The 20,195-nt window shown below is 27.7% G+C and overlaps 1 protein-coding gene across 1 annotated transcript in view; it reads right to left on the bottom strand.

Moving 5' to 3' along the window:
* The window catches only part of LOC136092341 (RNA-binding protein 3-like), a 34,348-nt gene that overhangs the window by 9,113 nt on the left and 5,040 nt on the right, over window positions 1-20,195 (bottom strand). The window contains exon 3 of the mRNA XM_065820348.1: window positions 7,903-8,021. Coding sequence (XP_065676420.1) covers window positions 7,903-8,021 — 119 coding nt within the window. The remainder of the gene's footprint in view (window positions 1-7,902; window positions 8,022-20,195) is intronic.

The raw sequence follows: 20,195 nt of genomic DNA, 5'->3' as shown, positions 1-20,195 counted from the left end.
TTTTAAAATATTATAGTACTTAAAAACTTAAATATTCAAAAACTTTTCATACAATATATAGTGCTTTTATCGAAAGTCATTATTTAAAACATTATTTCAGCTATTTAAAAACAAGAGGATTGTGGAATCCGTCAAAATATTTTGTTAAAAATTTAATAATATTAAGCATTTTTTTATATATTTATAATTTAAGAATAAACATAACTTTAAAAGAAGACAAAATATGTAAATAATTGTTAAAACTTTTTAAAACTATTTAAAAACGACGTACACAATTAAATAGATCAAAGTATTAAATTCATTCAAATTTTAATTGGAAGCAATTATTTTTCGTTCTAGTTTAATCTCTACAATTTCACACAAAAAAGAAAAGTAATTTAAGTATTAAAAAACTTAAGAAGGTTGTTCAGAATGAAACAAGTTGAGAAATTATATAACTATAATTTAACATTTATAAAATATATATACAGCTGTCAGAATTAATAAAAATGAGGTCGGCAATTTTTTGCTGACTTTAAACTATTAAAGGTTGGCATAAGGTCGGTAAAAAAAATTTCACATTAAAGTTTTACTGTTAAACATAGAAACAAGGTTGACACATTTTTGCTGACCTCAAATATTTTTAGGCCCACAGTTAGGTTGGCATTGTCGAATGATGACTCTAATTTAGAGGACTGTATATGCATATGTGTATATATATATGGGCAATTCCATTTTTAACCTACGTTACATGCGCAACAACTTTATCAAATACTTGCCTATTTAAACCGTAAATTAAACTTTTAGATATTTTGAATGAAAGCTGTTAATCAAAAAATAAAATAAGCTAAAAAGTTTTGAGTCTGGCCAAAAGAGGGCGAACTTGCTACTATATTAAAATCGCTTCAAATTTAGGTTTGATTTCTTTGATTCAGTAAAGTGGTTTGTAACGGGTGACAACTAAAAAACGAGACTGGATTTAAAGACACATATCTCTTTAAAGAAGTAAGATAAAACAAAGAGGAAAAATGTTCTAGAAAGTATTTTTATTCTAGTTTTTAAATATATAATCAGTTGTTCTTAATTAAACCATTTCTTCTAACTTTATCAACTAGGCCTGGTATAGACTGAGCTAGGCTCCGTATAAGCTCAATATCAACTTTATTAGGGCAATACTTGATTCTAGAACGTAATTTATAAAGATTTTCTGCATGCCAATTATTCTTGTAGACAAGACCTTTCAAAATACTCCCAAAATTTATTGATAGGACGACATTTCACGTTTTCCTTGTTTAGGTACATGATTACTGTTTTTGCATAGTGAGATGATGCTAAATCTGGCCAGAATACATATGCATCATCTGAATGATACTTATTGATGAATGGAATAAGTCTCTTCTTAATACATTTGTTTAAATAGATTTTTTGATTTACAGCCAGTCCACTTGGTACAAAATAAGGTTGAGAAATTCCATTTTTAGAAAAAGCAATCCATAGAAGTAATTTCTTTTAAAACTTTTGTTTTGTTTGGTATTTAACTGTAGATGGAGTAGATTTTACATCACTAGTATAAAATATATCATTTCCATTGATACTGGAGTGATTTAATGTGAAATAAGACTCATCGTCAATGATTGGTTTACAATTTTTGAATTTCTGACACAACCGACTGCACTTAGTTCTAGCTACTGCTTTTTGCTGGTCAGAGCATTTTGGAATCGTCATTTTTTTTCTTAATTTAATATTTGTTCTTTTTTTAATGTTTTACTAATGTGTTGCTGAGTACAGTTTAACTTTTTAGCTGCCTGTTGTTGAGAAACTCCGTCTTTATGGTTAAACTGAGTTTGAGCCTTTCGATGTTTGTCCTGGTCATTTTTTAAACTTTTACTCCACTTCCTTGAACTCTTTGGTACCCAGATTCACTTTCAGCACATTTAATTATCTTGTAGATAGTACTTTTAGGTATATTCTCAACTTTAAAGTGGTCATAAGTAAACTTTTTACCAGCATTTTTGTAATTTAAATAAAATTCATAAACACATTTTCTAATCTCTTCTTGTTTTAAATTTACTTTTTTATTCATTTTTCTATAAAAAATAAAAAGACAAAATATTTAAAAACTAGAATAAAAATATCTTCTGAAACAGTTTTCCTATTTTTAAAATCTTATTCCTTTAAAGAGAATATGTGTCTTTAAATCCAGTCTCGTTTTTTAGTTGTCACCTGTTATTAGAAACTTTCACAAGATATTAAGAATTCTATACTAATTAAAAAAATATATAAAAGTTTATCAGGGGTGACAGGCTAAGAAATTTAAACTTGTTTTTTTGATACTATGTATTTAACTTACATTACATCACTTACACTACCGAGCAATTTTTATCGTGGATTTTTATGTCTATAATTAAGAGTTCAAGTTACATAACAAAAGAATTGCAAAAGTATTGAACTCACTTATTAAAAATTGCATTATATAGAAATATTTATATAGAAGCAAAAAGAAAATTTTAAAAAACTAGTGGCACTCTTCCTGAGTGATTTTTCATAACATTTATGCAAGTTGTCACCTCGAAAATAGTTTTTCCGCAAGACCAAAAGCAACATTAAAAAATAATTTTACTATTACAACTTTGTTAATACTTATCATTTAAATAAGAAAATCTTTAGTTTGTCGAAGTTTTTATTTACACTTCTTAGGTTTATGCGCATTCCTATATTTTCATTAGGTTGAATTTTTAAAATGCTGCAAAGTATTTACATTTAAACATTTTAAAATTTATTTGAGTTAAAAATGCTATCACAATTTAGGAGTGAGAGGGGGTTCAGGTATATGTGATTGTTTGTAACTGATTGAGTAAATGCATCTAATTAACTTTGGTTACAGATGTTTAAAATTAAAGTGTGCTTTAGCTAAGCGTCATTATTCAAAACTTTAAATGCAAAAATGTAACATTTAATATTCTTTCACATATATTAAAAAAACTTCAGTTTTTAAACTAAATTTTAGAAAAAACAAAGCTTTATCATTTTTTTTGTTAACTTACGTTACATGAAAATTACAATAGCTATTTCATTATTTTCTTGAAATATACTTTAGAAAGTATAAAATCTGACCAACAACAATTTGAACATGTTCGTTCCATTTTCACGCTAAATTAATTCTGATTATACAAATAAACTCATTAAAAAAGGTTTTAAGGTTAAAATAACCTTTTACAATGATTTGCAAACATTTTACCTTTTACTTTTTTTATCATGCGAGAATGAGAAAAGCCGTAACTTTTGGAAGCATAAAAATGAATTAAATAAATCAATTTATACTTATTGTATATTTTAAATAAACGTTTGTCTACATCAACATTCAATTGCTAAAAGTTGACGAAAAAAAGAACAAAATTTGACTACTTTTTCATTTTCCGCCGTGGAATTGCCTATATATATATGTATGTATGTATGTATGTATGTATGTATGTATATATGTATGTATGTATGTATGCATGTATGTATGTATGTATGTATGTATATATGTATGTATGTATGTAGGTATATATATATATATATATATATATATATATATATATATATATATATATATATATATATATATATATATATATATATATATATATATATATATATATATATATATATATATATATATACATACACACACACACACACACACCTACACTCACACACATATATATACATATACACACGGAGGTGTACACTGGATTTTTAGATGTTTGAATTTTGACACATTCTAGCATTGTGCAAATTACAAACTTTTGTATGTACATGTCAAATGAGAATATTTTTCAAAAACTATGACCATATAAAGTTTTAAACCCCTCAATTTGAGGAGGCTGTAAACTTTGCAGGGTCATAAAAACTAAGAGATTATTGCATGAAATTTGAAATTTGTTAATGAATATAAATTTAAATAAAAATAGTTGAAAAAATAATGTATCAACTTGTTGCTCCCATATCAAGGGCTGGGTGGGCCCTAAAATTAGGGTTTTTTTGTTCCGATGCTCCTCTAATCACCGCAGTTCTTTGCAAAACGTTCTTATTTGAGGTAAGCCTGAACATATAAAAGTTTAAAGTTTGTATACTACCTGTAAGTGTAAAAATAACATCTAAAAATCCAGTGTTTACCTCTGTGTGTGTGTGTATATATATACAAATATATGTATATATATACATATATATATATATATATACTCTCTCTCTATATATATATATTCTAAAATAGAAATATATATATGCCGTGAATATAACCCACAAAAAAAAATAATTCCAAAGATATTTATGTATCTAAAAAATCTCAAATTTTTTAAATGTGTAACCTTAAACCATATGCCATAATTAAAGTGAGCCATGAGTTGCCTTAAACTTTTTTAAAGTGTAAGAATCCAATGGCCTTTTTTTTGTTCCCTACACCTAATCTAATATCGCATAAAAATGCTGTATAAAGTTTTTTCCTGGCTAACACCTTGATATATCTAAATATATCTATATATATATATATCAAAAATCTTGAGACCAAAACTCTGGATACCCTTGGATTGTCTTATTTTTTATTTTTTGTGCTAAAATTTAATCAAACTTTTGACATTTCTATGTTAGGAAGCGACTGGGGTTGAAATTTACTGGATCCGGGTTTGAAAAATATAGCTGGGGCTGTGATTGCGATCGAGGCTGCATAAACATTTATACATCCTAAAGTATATTTTTAAAATTTAAAATTAAAAAAATTTATTTTAGGTCATCATTAGGCTACAGCCTTGCTTGTATATGCTGTTTCTCTAATATAAACAATCTAGAGCATTTTCTTTCATTAATTAAAGCTCGTTCATACAATATATAAGGCACTCATTAAGTTTTCTTACTTGTACCTTAACCATTTAATCCTGAAGTTGCTTCCTCCATACATGCTGATACCTAAATCACTTTAATCTTCTCTAACAAAGGTTGTTCGATACAGTGTTTTTTTTTCTAATCTGTCCTAACCAATTCCATTAACTCTTATCCATTTTCATGTTGTTTTTTTAATATACAACCTACAACTTTTTAAATCTTCAGCTAACCACTACTTAGCTTTTTAACCCTATCTTTTATTTTAAAGTAACTCATAACCTCATAACTTAATGGTGGTTGCTTGCAACCTTGTTGGAACTAAACAAGAGTTTAAAAATATATAAATATATGCCAGTATTAAATAACTAGTAAATGTAAGTATAAAATTATAATATATAAAGTAAGTATAAAATTATAATAAATAATTTTTTTTTCGAGCCCTGGCAATTAACTCCTGCTAAATCTTATAATTTTGCTGGGGCTGGGTTTGCAAAAAGTCTCATTTTTAAGCGGGACTGGGGCCCCAGTCACTTCTTAGTCTATGTTAATCTTGTTTTGTGTAAATCTCTCAATCTTGTGACACCAAAATTTACTTCCTGGGAGGTGGTAGAGTTGAGAACTCTATATACCTCTCCATATCAACACACTTCCACACTACCTCATTAAATATGTTCTTTTTTGAGGAATTATTTAGCAAAGTTTTTATTAAAACAATTGTACTCACTTTAAAAAGTAAGATTATTTCATTCTTAAGAATTTTAGTTACTTTTTTGCTTTTCAAAAAACAAGTATTAAATTCTTTTTAAAAACCAAAAAATTTTTAACAACCGAAATACTTTAACATAAAACTTATATTTTTAAAAAACTCTTTTTGGTTTGTTACTTAAAAATAAAGGTGTTTGAGTCACTAAAAAAGAAAGAAAAAAAAGATAGAAAAAAAAAAAAAAGTTGAATTTGACATCTGCTCACCTTGCAATGCACTTTGGGAATGTTGATGTTCCAAAATCAAGAAAAAAATTTTTTAAGTCTAACTAAAATCCATAAATAATCCAGTTGATTGACAATAATGCTCATTATAAAATCCAGTTCAAAGTATTTGAATTCACGTGGCAATCACTTGATGTTAAGAAATATTTGTGCACCCCAGCATCATCTGCAGCACCTGAGAAAGTATTTTTTTACAGCTGAAAATATAGTTTCAAATAGACAAACAAAATTCCAAAGCTCACAATGTTGAAAAGATTAACTACAGTATAGAAAGAAATAAACTTCTTTGACAAACTTTATACTAGATAAAAATGTAGATATGGGAAAGAAACAAGTTGGTTTGCCAAAAAAGTAATCCTGATCAACAAACTTTGAATTCTTTCCCATCTCCACTTGATCAAACACACTATCACTTGGTAAATGTCTAAATATTTTTATGATTGTTAAAGTATCTGGTTAACAAATTTTTTACTAAGAAATTTTTTGATTGCACTTTTTTAATGTTTGGTTTAAGTTATTACAGAAAAAAAATTTTAATTTCATGTCTTTTTTGATTTCATTTTTTTACATTTAGAAATTAAATAAAGCTGTTTCCTTCTAAAGAATGAATATTACTTTACAGGAATAGTACTTGTTATTTTTAAGCTCTACTAATATGTTTCTAATAATATTATATATTATTACATATGGTAATGAAAATTTCATTTAACTGTGTTATATCAACTCTGTAAAATAAATTATCATAAGGAACAATAATTTTAATTTAATTTTTCTTATCGTATTGCTTCCGTAATTTTATTTCTCATCTGGTATCATTATTTTAATTGAATCATGATGTTTTAATTCTTATTTTGTTGTTCATTTCTGTGTTCACTAATATCAACCACTTTTAATCTGGAATTATTTTCATAATAAATTTTCATAACAAATTTTTTTCATAATAAACAAATGCAAATTTTTATTTTTTTAATTGGTATCAAGAATGGAACTGTTTGTTTGGTTGACTGATATAATTGTTTTATTATTGGTATCATGTAATTTTGACATTAGTATATAAGTGATTCCACACAATTTTTCAAAAGTATTTTTTATCCTACCTAAAATAAAACATTCTTTTTGCAACTTTTATATTTTTTATTTTGTTTAGAACTTAAATAAAACAGTTAAAATAAAACTCTTTCTAAAAAAAAAGAAGTTTTTTTTTTTGCTGTTTTAGTTATATTATTTTTAAATTACAATTTAAAATTTTTTTTTTTAGAAATTATTTTTTCTCTCTCTTCTTCCTAAAATAGAAACTATTATTTGAATAAACTAAATTGTTTAATATTTATATCGTCAATAAAAAGTTGTATCAATAATTTCTTAAACTTTTGTAACAAAAACTATTTGATTTTGCTTAAGTTGTTATGGTCTTAATATAATGTCTTCTTGCCAACAAGGATTCGGAGTCCCAAAAAGGAGTCTGGATTTAAAAGTAACAAAAAGATTATTTCTTCCATGTTTTTGGTATACAAGAACTAAAAAATATAAAGTGGCATAAGGACTACTTTTAGGGAAAAAATTAAGACTTTTAAGTTAAAGGAACAATCATTTTTGAAGTGTATAATCTTATGTATAATGGAGGACTCCATGCAAAAAATACAACTAAATATCTGATATCAAACACAAATAAATATTAGGTAGTAAATATAATTCTATTTGTTACTATTTTTTTTTAAAGCAAAATACTTGATGAAATATCTTAAAACATTTTGAGACTTTTTCCCCATTAAATGAAAAAGATTCATCTGCAACTTTATCTCCTTATAATTAAGGAATATATATATATATATATATATATATATATATATATATATATATATATATATATATATATATATATATATATATATATATATATATATATTATATCATAAAAAGTGAAAAATTTTATGTTAAGACATATTTTAAATGTATTTGTTTAATGGTATATATATATATATATATATATATATATATATATATATATATATATATATATATATATAAAATAATTTGAAAATGTTTAAATATACAATAAAATAAAAAACAACTAACACTGGAATCCATAGCTTTAATAGCTTCTTCTGCTGCTGTTGCATCTTCAAAACTTATAAAACCATATCCCTTTGATTTTTTCAAACCATTTTCATCTTCTCTTTCTCTCACAATAAAAACTAACAAAAATGTAAAAATATAAACAAATGAAACTACGAAACAAGCATATCTGTTAATTTAATGTAGTTTCATTTGTGCAGAAAATTACAACATAAAATATACCACATAAAATAGTAAACAGATCTAATTCAAAAAAGTTAAAAAAATATTCAAGTTAAAGTTTCAAGTGCATATAGGAAAAAAATAGTTTATTTAGAAAAAAACTCTTCAGGAAATATAACATGGATAATGCTGAATTAATTTAATTTTTCAGTTTCAAATTATTTTTTTGTTTAATTCTTTTATTCTTACATTTCCTTTTATCTTTAATAGTTGTCTTTTTTCTTTTGACCAATAGTACAAAATGGTGTCAAATGAGATTATTAAAAGTTTAAATTTCTTTTTACAGGAAAATGTTTTTTTAATTTTTTCAAACTCTTTAAAGGGATCCCAAATCTCTGAGACAATAAAATAAAGATGTTTAAAAGATTGATTATGTAAACAAACAAAAAAAATCAATGACTTCATATACTAAAACTCATAGGAATAAAACTTTAATAAATTATCAAGCCTGTAGATTGTGGCGTATATTACGAAGACTTTTTGTCCTACAACAAAACAGAGAAGACGAGCTTCAACTACAACAAAAAAGTTTGTTTTTGAGATCCAAAAACATGTTTTGAAGTTTTTGGATCTCTTTAAGAAAGTTTATTTAATTGATTAAAAAAAAAATGAACTCATTTTCTTAATAAGCTCACCATAGCCAATTATCAACCCGTCTTCTCTGTTTAGCCAACACTTTTGCGTTCAAGACTTTTTTGCACTTGCCAAAAAAAAAACATTTTTTAAAAACTGCAACAAATCTTTTTTGTTATTTCAAATATAATACATTTAAGAAAAATTGAAAAAATGAATTTATCTGAATTATCTTATTGAGAATTTAAATAAAACATTTTGCTGTTCTTAAAGTATTATTTTGTTTAGAATTTAATCAAAACCATCTTTTTGCAAGTTTTTTTTATTTATTTCATTTAGAATTTAATTAAAACGGTTTGTTTTTCTGTTTTCATGTTTTATTTTTTGCTGTTTTTATAATAATAATTGTATTTAGAATTTGAATAAAATGCTATTTCATCTAGTATTTGTTTAAAGCATTCTTTTTGCTGTTTATTTAATTTAAACAGCAAAAAAAGATGGATTTTTTAAATCAGGCATGCCAACCTAAAAATGACAGCACTTTTTAATGTGCTGGTATTAAATTTCAAATGGAGAAGACTGACCAACTAATGAATACATATTGCACAATCTATATTATGATTTAATTTGAACCAAACATTGTTATTAAATTGCTCAAATGTTATTCATAAAGCTATCCAGATTAAGCAAAACATTAAACAAACATTCCAACAACTCAAAAATCCCTTAAAAAAATATTTATTAAACTCTGAAATATATAAGATAAATGTTAGCAATTACCACCCAAAACTACAATAGTTTAATACTTCAAAACTTTTTTCCAGCTTTTAAAAGTATTTAAGAGCTGGAAAAAAGTTTCTCTGTGGCGAAGACTTGCTTGTCAAGATTATTGAAGAAAAATAAACTTACTAGTTTCTATAACTATACAGTCTAAAACACTGCTATAACTATACAGTTTAAAAGACTGCTACCCAAATACAGAAGTATTTGGGTAGCAGTCTTTTTGTACTCATCCGCATGCACACAAGTAATTTGGAGAGTACTTAAAAAATTTAACTAAAAAAATACTGTGATAAAAAATTGCGATAACACTTTAATGTATAAATTACTTTAATTCAAACTTAAAGAAAACATTTGTTTTTGCTTTTTTATTTAGGATTTAAATTAAACTTTAATTTTTTTTGTTGTTGTTTTATAGAATTTCTAAATGAAATAAAGTAATTATTTCATTTAGAATTTTTTTAAAGCATTTTTTTCAGAGCTTTTTTGTGCACTGGCACTAAATTTTAAATGGAGAAAACTGACTATAATAACCCTCTTGGGCCTTTGGGAAGTAAATAAATGTTAAAAAAAACCCACACTGACAGGATGCAATCCATAGCAGTTTTTGCTAAAAAAATATGTAATTTGTAACGATTAATTAAAAAAAATTTGTAATGAAAACACAAGGTTGCAATTTATTCTGTACTGCAAACAGTATAGAATGAACTAAATATTTTAAAACAACTGAAAATTATAAAATAAAGCTGCTCTAACATTGGAACAATTCTATTAAAAAATTTTTAACATGCTTAACAGTTAGAACTCTTATGCATTATACTTCACAGGAGCATATAACTCAGTATGAAAATACCTTGAAATTACCTCTTTGTTAAACTTAGTAGTTGATCACCAAAAAAATTTCAAAAAAATATTATCTTATCTAATAGAAAATTTTATTTTATTTTTTTATTCTTTAAATTTTTATTTTAGTTTTTTGAAAAAAGTTTTAATAATTTTTATATTTTTTGTGATATTTAACCTTTTAGTTAGGTGCATAAACTAATGAGTCCTTAGCAACACCTTAGTTACAATCAAGTTTTTCCTATGATAATGAGAAAAATTTTCCTATCAACTTTAAACTTTTAAAGTTATTTTTTAGTATTTTCTGTTTTTTTTTTTTTTTAAAAATCTAGAATGTAGCTGAAACGATGTTAGTTTTGTTGACTACTTTTTAACTAGAATGGAATATGCAGTTTTTTAACAATAGTATATTTTTAAAATGGTTTTTATGAACTCTTAGAATGTTCCTTCTTTTTTCTTCACTTCAAACATTATAACTAAACCAAACACCATCAATTTACTTGAAAATTTAAAGAAATTTTCCTAATAGTATTCTCTAGAGGATGAGCCGGTTTTTTTATCTTGTACTTTTTCATGTTTTATGCATAAAAAAAGAACAACTTTAAACAAAATGTTAACAAAAATTATTCAAAAACTTGTTTTTTCTTCATTAATTTAATTTTTTTTCCTGCTCATTCTCTAGTACAGTATGCGTAGAGAACATTTGTTAAATTTTATTAAATATAAACTTGAGTTTTCTTGAGATATTAAGTTTAAGGTTTGCTAGGATTTTTATCAAAATTTTTGCTAATTATTCTAATAAAATTTTAAAAATTTTTCAATTTTCTAAATTTATTTAATGTAAATAATAGATAAACAATCTATTATTTACATAAATAAATATTAAAAAACCGCCAACTAAATCAACAAAATTTTTTTCTTGAATTTATTTTGTGATAACTTGTTTCTCCATGCAGCGGCCTTGTTTGTCGAGGTTCGAGTTTCAGAGTTATAAATCGAGGTTCGAGTTTCAGAGAGAGGGTTATAAACACAATTAAGTAGCCTCCTTGTCTATAGTGGCCTTCTTGGCCTTGGGGAGGTAAATTAAAAAAAAAAAAAAAAAAAAAAAAAACCTGTTTGTTATTTTCCACTACCAAAACAAAATTCCATTACATTACATTTTTCCACTACCAAAATTGATACAAGTCGAGGAAAAAAGTAGATAAGAATATAATAAAGATAAAAATATTTTTTGATATGAAATTTTTTGGCAACTTTTTTCAGTCAGTATATTAAAGAAATACTTTATAATTTGCGCTAGAAACATGGACAATTTTTAAACTTGTTTTTTTAAATGTTTTAGCTAAACTTTACTGTTTTTATCAATGCACAGGAAAGGGAGAAAACTAATTGCAATTTGTATGTAAAAAAAAAAAAAAAAAATTTTTCAAACAAGTTTTTCATGTAAAAAAATAAAGCCATTAATACTAATATTTAAATATAAAATATTTGGTTGTTTTCAATACCCCTATTGAAATAATCTGCGTATTGTTGGATTCTCCAAATTGTGCATTTAAACCCGATTTATTTACTGATGAACTATTGTTATTGATAATGCTCCAAAAGTTTGTGGGATAGTACATTGTTAATTTAATGAACTTTTTTTTACGAAATTTTTAGGAGTCTATTTATAACTTTTTTTTAAACAGAGCAATCGTTGTGTTCTTTAGTAATTCATATAAACATTGGAAATTGGGAAATATAGAAACTAGAAATATAAAAAATCTAGCGTATATAGCAAATTAGTTTCTTAATTATATGGACTGATAAAAATCATAAAGAAATTGCATATCAAAACTTTCAATTGTTGTTAAATCGTTATAAAAGATAATGTTTTTTTCAACATTAACTCTAAAAAAAGAATACAAAAGTTGTATAAAATTTTTTTTCGTTTACTTTTTTTAATTATTAAATTTTCTAGTTTATTTAATTAAACTTGATGTTTCGTTATAATTTTGTTTCCTTTTTTTAGGATTGTATCTCTTTTCATAGTAGATAAGTTTAGCCTTTTGCTGTGAATTATTGAAACGCTTTATAAGTTAAAAGATGCGAACTGCCATGGTCAGTTTGTCTAAAAATTACTTTAAATGTGGATGAACAAGGCGTACAACCGCACGGGCTTCCAAGGAAGGCTTGATATAAGTTTAAAAAACTATATAAGTAAATTTTTTTCTGTGAACTGACAATAAGAAGTGGTTCTCAAACCCTTTTTCAGAACCCTCAATTGAGGAAAACGTTTATTTCATATAAAATGCTGCTATATTTTTGTTTAACACTATAACTGTTTAATCATTTAACATTAAGTTTAACAAAAACTAATAATATAAACTACTGTAATGTTGCAATATACATAGTTCACAGAGGGGACAAGATTTACTAGATTTAACCCAAGGATTCAACTAGATTTAACCCAAGGATTTAACTAGATTTAACCCAAGGAATTTAGATTTAATCCCTAGGATCTAACCTAGATTTAACCCTTAGAATTTAGGGCACAAGGAATTTAGATTTAACCCCTTTCCATTATTAACCAAAATCTTTCCTAACTTTGATTTCAATATTTATAAGTATTTTACTTGCAATAATTTAAACTATTGCTTAAAAATAAATCTTTAATCAATTTAATAATCGCAATGACATGGTTGGTCTAATACGTTAGAGGGGAATTGTAATCTAAAAATTTTTTTAAAATTTGGCTATGAGTACTTTATATTTATTGAGGTTATATTTATAGTAGTAAAATAGTATAAAATATTAGTCAAGAAAATGGCTGCTTCAGACTTATAAAGGGCTGCAAATAGCAACACTCTTAACAATGAATATCTAACTTGTTTGACATATTCACTCAAAAATCGATGGGCCGAGTCAGTTGCTGACAAGTGATGGTGCCCTATGTTGAGTGTTTTATAAAATGATAATAAAATAATAAAAGTCAACTATTTCAAAATCCTGCAACATAGTTGCATCATAGTTAAATGTCCTGCAACATAGTTGCAGATGAAGTTATGACTTTAACTAAAGCAAACTCTTAGTAGCTAAATTAAAGAGTATTCACAAGCATGTTCAAGTATTTTGGAAGTAGAAAATCTGCTACTTAACATAGCTATGAGGAAAAACTCATTACCAATATAAATACACTTTTCAACATTGCTTATAGTGAATGGGATTATTGCATCAGGATAAAAGATAAAAAGTTTCTGATAGACTTGATAGCAAGGTCAAAAGATGAATGAAAGCAAGGAATAAAAAGATGCTAATGACACAGAAGACTTAAAATAATAAAGCAGGTGTTAAAAACAGAATTTTATCATTAATGGATTACAATTCAGCCTACTCTTTGAATTAGAATTCCGACAGTGATATGTCAATTCAGACACAAAACTCTTTAACACAGAATTAGATCAAACCAAAACAAGTTAACAAGCTATAATCAGCCATGAGCGGCCTGATATTGAAGACATCGCACCTTTGAAACCTGTGCAAATGCAGTGTTTAATGTGTTTTTTGTATTAAAAGGACTAAAGAGAAAGTGAAAATTGTATATATCTTACAAAAAGGCATTACTAGGTGATAAGAGAAGACTTGCTCAAAACAAAGTTTCTACTTTCTCTAAACTCTATATAGCTGAGTTTGTTACACAATGTCAATAAATTTGTTTGACTACCTCAGTCTGCCCAAATATTTCTTGGCATTAATTGAAACTGATTAACTCCCAACAATGCTGCAAGCAGCCACTATTAAGTATGGAGTTACTGGGAAACAAAAAATAGTGTTAAAGAGGATGGAAACACTTTGTATGAATCAAAAGAACATGAAGATGTAAGAGAGTTTGTAAGCATTAAGGAAAACAGTCTGAATATTCTTGCTAAAGGGAAGCAATTTCACTATTCTTTGAGTTAGAGAATAATTTCATGTAAAGTTGGTGAGTAACGTATTGTTGTTACAATTAAACCTATAATATATAACCTTTTCCATTATTATTGTTGTTTTAAAAAAATGAGCACTTCTGATTTTGAAACATTAAGTAATATAGCATGTATAATAAAGCACATTTTTTTGTATTTAATAAATTTTTATTTACTTTTACAGAAATCCAAGTCTATGAAAGTGAGGGAGAGTGGAGTTTTTATTAAAATTGGGGATTAAGACACAGAGGGAAATTGGTGAATTTTTAGGATGGAGTCAAAAGGCAGTCTACACAATAAAGCAGAGGCTAGAATTAAGAGGGTAGTCTAACCTCATACCCACAAGGTTCCACATCAGGAAGAACGCTATCATCATCACTCCACACGCTAAAAGAATTCTAATGTACAAATGTAGGTAGAACCGACAATTACCAGCAAACAGCTGCAGGATGTGATGGAACAACATTTTAAGAAAGTTTCTGTAAGCTGTTTTGCCACCACCTCATTTAGACTAATTTTTAATGGAGTAAAACACTTTTAAATATAATCTTTGCTTATAGAGTTTAAATTATTAAACTTAAAATGAATAGACCATTAGTACATTGTTGGCAATCAATTAAGATGGAAATGGCCATTATACTAGCTGTCTTCCCTTTTCCTTTTGGGTTAAATTCATGACTTTTATCTCCTTATTTATGTTTGTTTTTTTAGATGGTCTTTAGTGATGAGTCACTTCAAGTCCTTGATAACAAGTCCCAGTATGTTTGACATTGTTCTGATTAGAAATACTTTCCTGACTGCCTGGTGAAAACTGTTAAGCATCCAAAATCAGTGATGGTGTGGTCTATAATCTCAGCCTATGGTGTTGAAAGACAGTTTAGAGGGCACAATAAGACAGCAACTAATATCAAGTTATTGCAAAAGGAAAAAAAAAAAAAAAATGCTACTAGAGCTGTTAAATAGTTTTCCAACAGGGAGAGCAATATTTCAACAAATGCATTTGCCACACAACCCATTTTGTCAAGCAGTATCTACAGCAAAACAATGTCACAGTGTTTGATTGACAGGCCTTAGTAAGAGACTGGGGTAGATATTTGACTAGGGCCGGGTTTGATATAATATAGCCGGAGCAGGGCCAGGTTTGTGACCGGGGATGCATAAACATTTACGCATCCTAAAGTATATTTTTTTAATTCAAAATTCATGTTATATTTTGTATATAGATGTATATAAACATCATTATGATCAACGTAATCATTTTAATCATCATTACTGTTATTATCATCTGATTATCTTCTCTTTCAGCAAATACTACACCATAAAAATACTAAAGTTTATATAAATATGAAAGGATATTGTATGCCAGCATCTAAATAAATAGCAAACATATACGTTAATATCCATAATATGTATGCATAAAGCGCATCTTGGAAGCTTTGATTCCTCATAGAATAAAACTTTGGAAGCTTATATTCCTTCTCTTCAATTATAAGTCAAGCCTCATTCTACTCCACATTTTTCACCATCTTTAGCAGTTGCTTAATTAAACATTAATCATTTCTTTTATCTTTTTTACAAAATCATCTCTCTAAAAAACAGTCTTTTTATAGTTACAAGAAGCCAGTGTAAAAAGGTCTTGTCTGACATTAAGCTCTGTTTACTAAATCTTTTATCTTAGCTCAGATGTTAGACTCTAGAGACTTTTAGTTAGTCTTCAACAGTGTCATTAATCAAAGTAAGTCTAACATTTAATCTCTGATTCATGGGTCTAATTTTTTAATTCTCCCCAAAATAAAGCAGAGTTATTTGCAAACAAATCTAACACTAATTTGACTCTTGAATCTAATGGTCATACTCTTCCTGCCAGTTAAACACAGATTAACCCATTGTTAAACATCCAAATCACTTTGGCTTCCAATGCTCAAGTTAATTCTTAATTAAACACTTCTACAATTTGTGCTCTAGACACGATATCCACCAGTCTTAAAAAAGTGTTCTCCAGAACTCTCTTCAATTTCTGCTGAATTTTTAAAAAATTCTAAATAAGTGCTTCCAATTTCTAAAAACTCTAGCAAACATTTTGACCTCTATAACTATCCTACGATTATTCTTTACTCTGTATTAGTTTCTTTATATAAAGGTTTTGAGGTTACTAAATTATTTCCTTCTAACTGCAGTTGTAAAGTTATTCCTGAAGGCCTACCATCTTCTTTATTTCAAGTAGCTTTAAGGGTACCACAACATTCTATACTTGCTCCTATATTGTTTCTTATCTACAATAACAATCTTCATAAAATCTAAATTGGCTCTATTTGTTGACGACTCAACTTTATACTCTTGTCTTGACAAAAAATCCTAACTTTTTCATTGCTTAGAACAAGCAGCTGATTTTAAATCAAATATCTTTTCTGTGACAACCTAAAGCTAGCAGTGGCTTATGGATTTAAATTCTGGACTTAAAATCCACAATTTTTGTTAGACAATAAAACTGATTTACTTACTGCAAAAAAAAAATTTGCAATGTTAGGATTCCTAAATTGATGAATAACAACCCTATTATTCTCAGACAAAGTCTATAAGTACATTGTAAATGTAATTACACATGCTTTAACTGCCAAGCTTAAGCCACTCTCCCATTGTTGTAAGGTTGCATTTCTTTCTTTTTTCTACAAATACTATTATGGTCAATGCTCAAACAAGCTATGATCTCGCTTAGGGTTCGTCCATAAAGTACGTACGCCAAAAATTTTGAAATTTGACCCCCCCTCTCCCTGTTGGCATGCGTACTTTTATGTCCCCACCCCCCCTTAAAAGTACGTACGTTTCACAAATATCCCCCCCCCATCCCTCCTTTTTTTTTTTTTCTTAATTAAAAAGTTTAATTAAAAAAAAAAAAGACGGAGGGTACCTTAGATACTTTATACTACCCCAAAGCTCTTCGCTTACGCATTTTAAAAACGTCTTTAAGTATAAATGCAAATAACAATTTATATAAATTTAAAACTTACTAATGTAAGTGTGTATTTGGGCGAAAGGGTTATGCGGCGGCAATAGTCGACGGAGATCCAGGTTCGATTCTCGGTGAAATCTAGGAAGACTTTTTTTGTTTTTTTAACGAATCAAATGTAAATAAACTATACTTAAGGTGGACGTTTTTTTCAGGCACCCCTCTTTAGTAAGTAAAAAACGAGTCTAAGGTGAGATCAGTAATATTGAAAACAAAGGGTAAAACCCAGTGGGAGGGAGCAACAGCAAATTTTGTGCCCTTTTGCTATTTTAAGAAGCTTTTTATTTTAGCAAAACCTAGTGGTCTTTGAGACGCCATTGACACGTTTTTTTTGGGGTGACTCCGTCCCATCAACCACGGCCCTCAGGTCTTACTCAGGGCCAGTATATAAGGGCGGGCATGTGTGCATGGGCCCCCTCAGAATTTTTTGATGTTTTGATTTTTGATGATAGAACACTTTCTCACAACGTGCAAACTTAAGTTTGTTAATATGCCAAATGAGGTGGCCTTGCAAAAAATTTGGATGGCGCAGGCCATCCAAATTTTTTTCCAAATCCAAAAGTTATAACCATGCAAAATTACCATCCAAATCCAAAAGTTATAACCATGCAAAAACCCCTCTCATTTTGGGGGTCGGGAGGGTAAGCGTTTTAAGGCTTTTTGTTCACAGGCCTCCGCCATCCCGATATTTTGCAAGGCCTCCTCATTTGGCATAGGTATAAACAAACTTAAGTTATGAGTTTGCACGATGTGTGAAAGTGTCCTATCTGGAACATCAAAAAATTCTGAGGGCGCCCATACATGGGTGTGCATAGAGGAAAACTATACCCTCTACTTCATATACCATACATCTTTTTATGTTGGCAAACTAGAATCTTTAGTCAGAATGTAACTTTTCTATTGATTAGCTGGTTAATTGTGATAAATTAGAAAATCGAAGTACGTACTTTTAAATTGAACCCTCCCCCCCCCTCCCATACGCTTTCGTACGCTTTTTGAAGACCCCCCCTCCCCCTATGAGCGTACGTACTTTATGGACGACCCCTTAAAATAAACCAAAACTCATTCTTGCTTGGCTTCTTATTCAACAAGTTGCATCCTTTTACTGTATCTGTCCCTTCATGCTATAAAAACTTCTATTAATCCAATTTTTTTCTTTGCATATCAAAAAAACCTTTTCCATCCCCATGTTTTCCTTTTTTATACAACCTACAACTTTTTAAGTCACCAGTTACCCATTTCCTAGTACTTTAACTTATTCTCTATTTTAAAGCAACTCATAACTTAATAGTGGTTGTTTGCAATCTTATTGAAAGTATATTAAAGTTTAAAAAAGTATAAATATATGCCATTCTTTAATAAATAGTAAATGTAAGCATAAAATTATAATATATAAAGTATTCTAAATTTTTTTCTAGTCACGGCTATCAACTCCTGCTTTTTAGTTGGGGACAGGCCCGTGGCCCCGGTCATTTATTAGCTGGCCTCATCACATGACATAAATCCTATTAAAATTTGTGGATTAGTAGACACAGAATTTCAGCCAAAAAGCCAACAACAAGAGTGGCACTGACCAATACACTAACAGATGTCTAGGTACATAATCCAGAGATACAGGAAATGTGCCAAAGATTGATATCTGAAATCGCCAAAAGGATTGACATACTCGTTAAAGCAAAAGGGGGTTCTACTAAGTACTTGGATTTATTTCTAACATTTTAAATAACGCAGTGACTTGTTTCTAATATTCTAAACTAAAATGTGAGTGAATTTTTTTGTTCGATTTTAATACTTTTTACACCACTGTTCATATATATATATATATATATATATATATATATATATATATATATATATATATATATATATATATATATATATATATATATATATATATATATATATAGTCGTATGACAATTTATTATGGCCACCCAATAAATTTTAACATACCTTGCTTATCTTTTGTTTTCTTGGCATTATAGTTCAAAATTATATAATTTAATTTATTTGGATGCATACAATATAGTTATACGTTGACAAAATTATTTAAAATTTTATGCTGGTGTAAACACTGTCATTTTTGACAGCCATTTTGTGTGACGCCATCTTGAGACCGCTATTTTTACAGTGCACATGGTGAATACTATCTGTTAGTTTTGGTATATTTTTCAAAGTTATCATTAAAGTAAGTACTCAAATCGACTAATATTACTCTAAGAATATTACATTACATAAATTAACATAAAAATATTTTTATTTCACTCAGTATTTTGTGATTAAAATTATTTTAAGTAATAATAGAAATTTTCGTACTAAAATTGGTTATTTTTTTAGAAATGGGCAAAAAAAAGGACTTATCTCTAGAAAAAAAAAGTGAAATCCAAGCACTTCTTACAAATACTGGTTTTTCCCAAAGAGGAATCGCCAGAATATGTAATGTTTCTAGAGTGTCAGTGCAGAATATCCAAAAAAAAAATTGTCAACATGGAAAACCTGACTCCAAAAAGGACTGGGAACTGTGGTAAAAAAAGAATTCTTACTCCACGAGGTGAAAGAACTCTTACCAAAATAGTATTGGAAGATAGGCTAGCATCAAATGATGATATCACTGAGAAGTTGGAGAGCTCTGGTATTAAGATGTCCAAGAGAACGGTTCAGCGTCGTCTACACGATCTTGGCTACAGCTCAAGACGTCCGGCTAAAAAGCCAAAATTAACGCCAAAAATGATGAGGAAGCGATTAGAATGGGCAAAAAAATATAGAAATTGGACTGAAGACGACTGGAAAACGGTATAACAGATTATTTTATTAAATAATACTTTAAATTTTTTAGATAATCTATGCATTGTGGTCAATGAACCATCGTATAATATTTTTAGGTTTGCTTTAGTGATGAGAGCAAGTCTTATCAAAAAAAGCATAA

The sequence above is a fragment of the Hydra vulgaris genome, chromosome 15 (assembly GCF_038396675.1).
Source record: "Hydra vulgaris chromosome 15, alternate assembly HydraT2T_AEP".
NCBI lineage: Eukaryota > Metazoa > Cnidaria > Hydrozoa > Anthoathecata > Hydridae > Hydra > Hydra vulgaris.
This window is presented reverse-complemented; position numbering and strand designations above follow the sequence as displayed.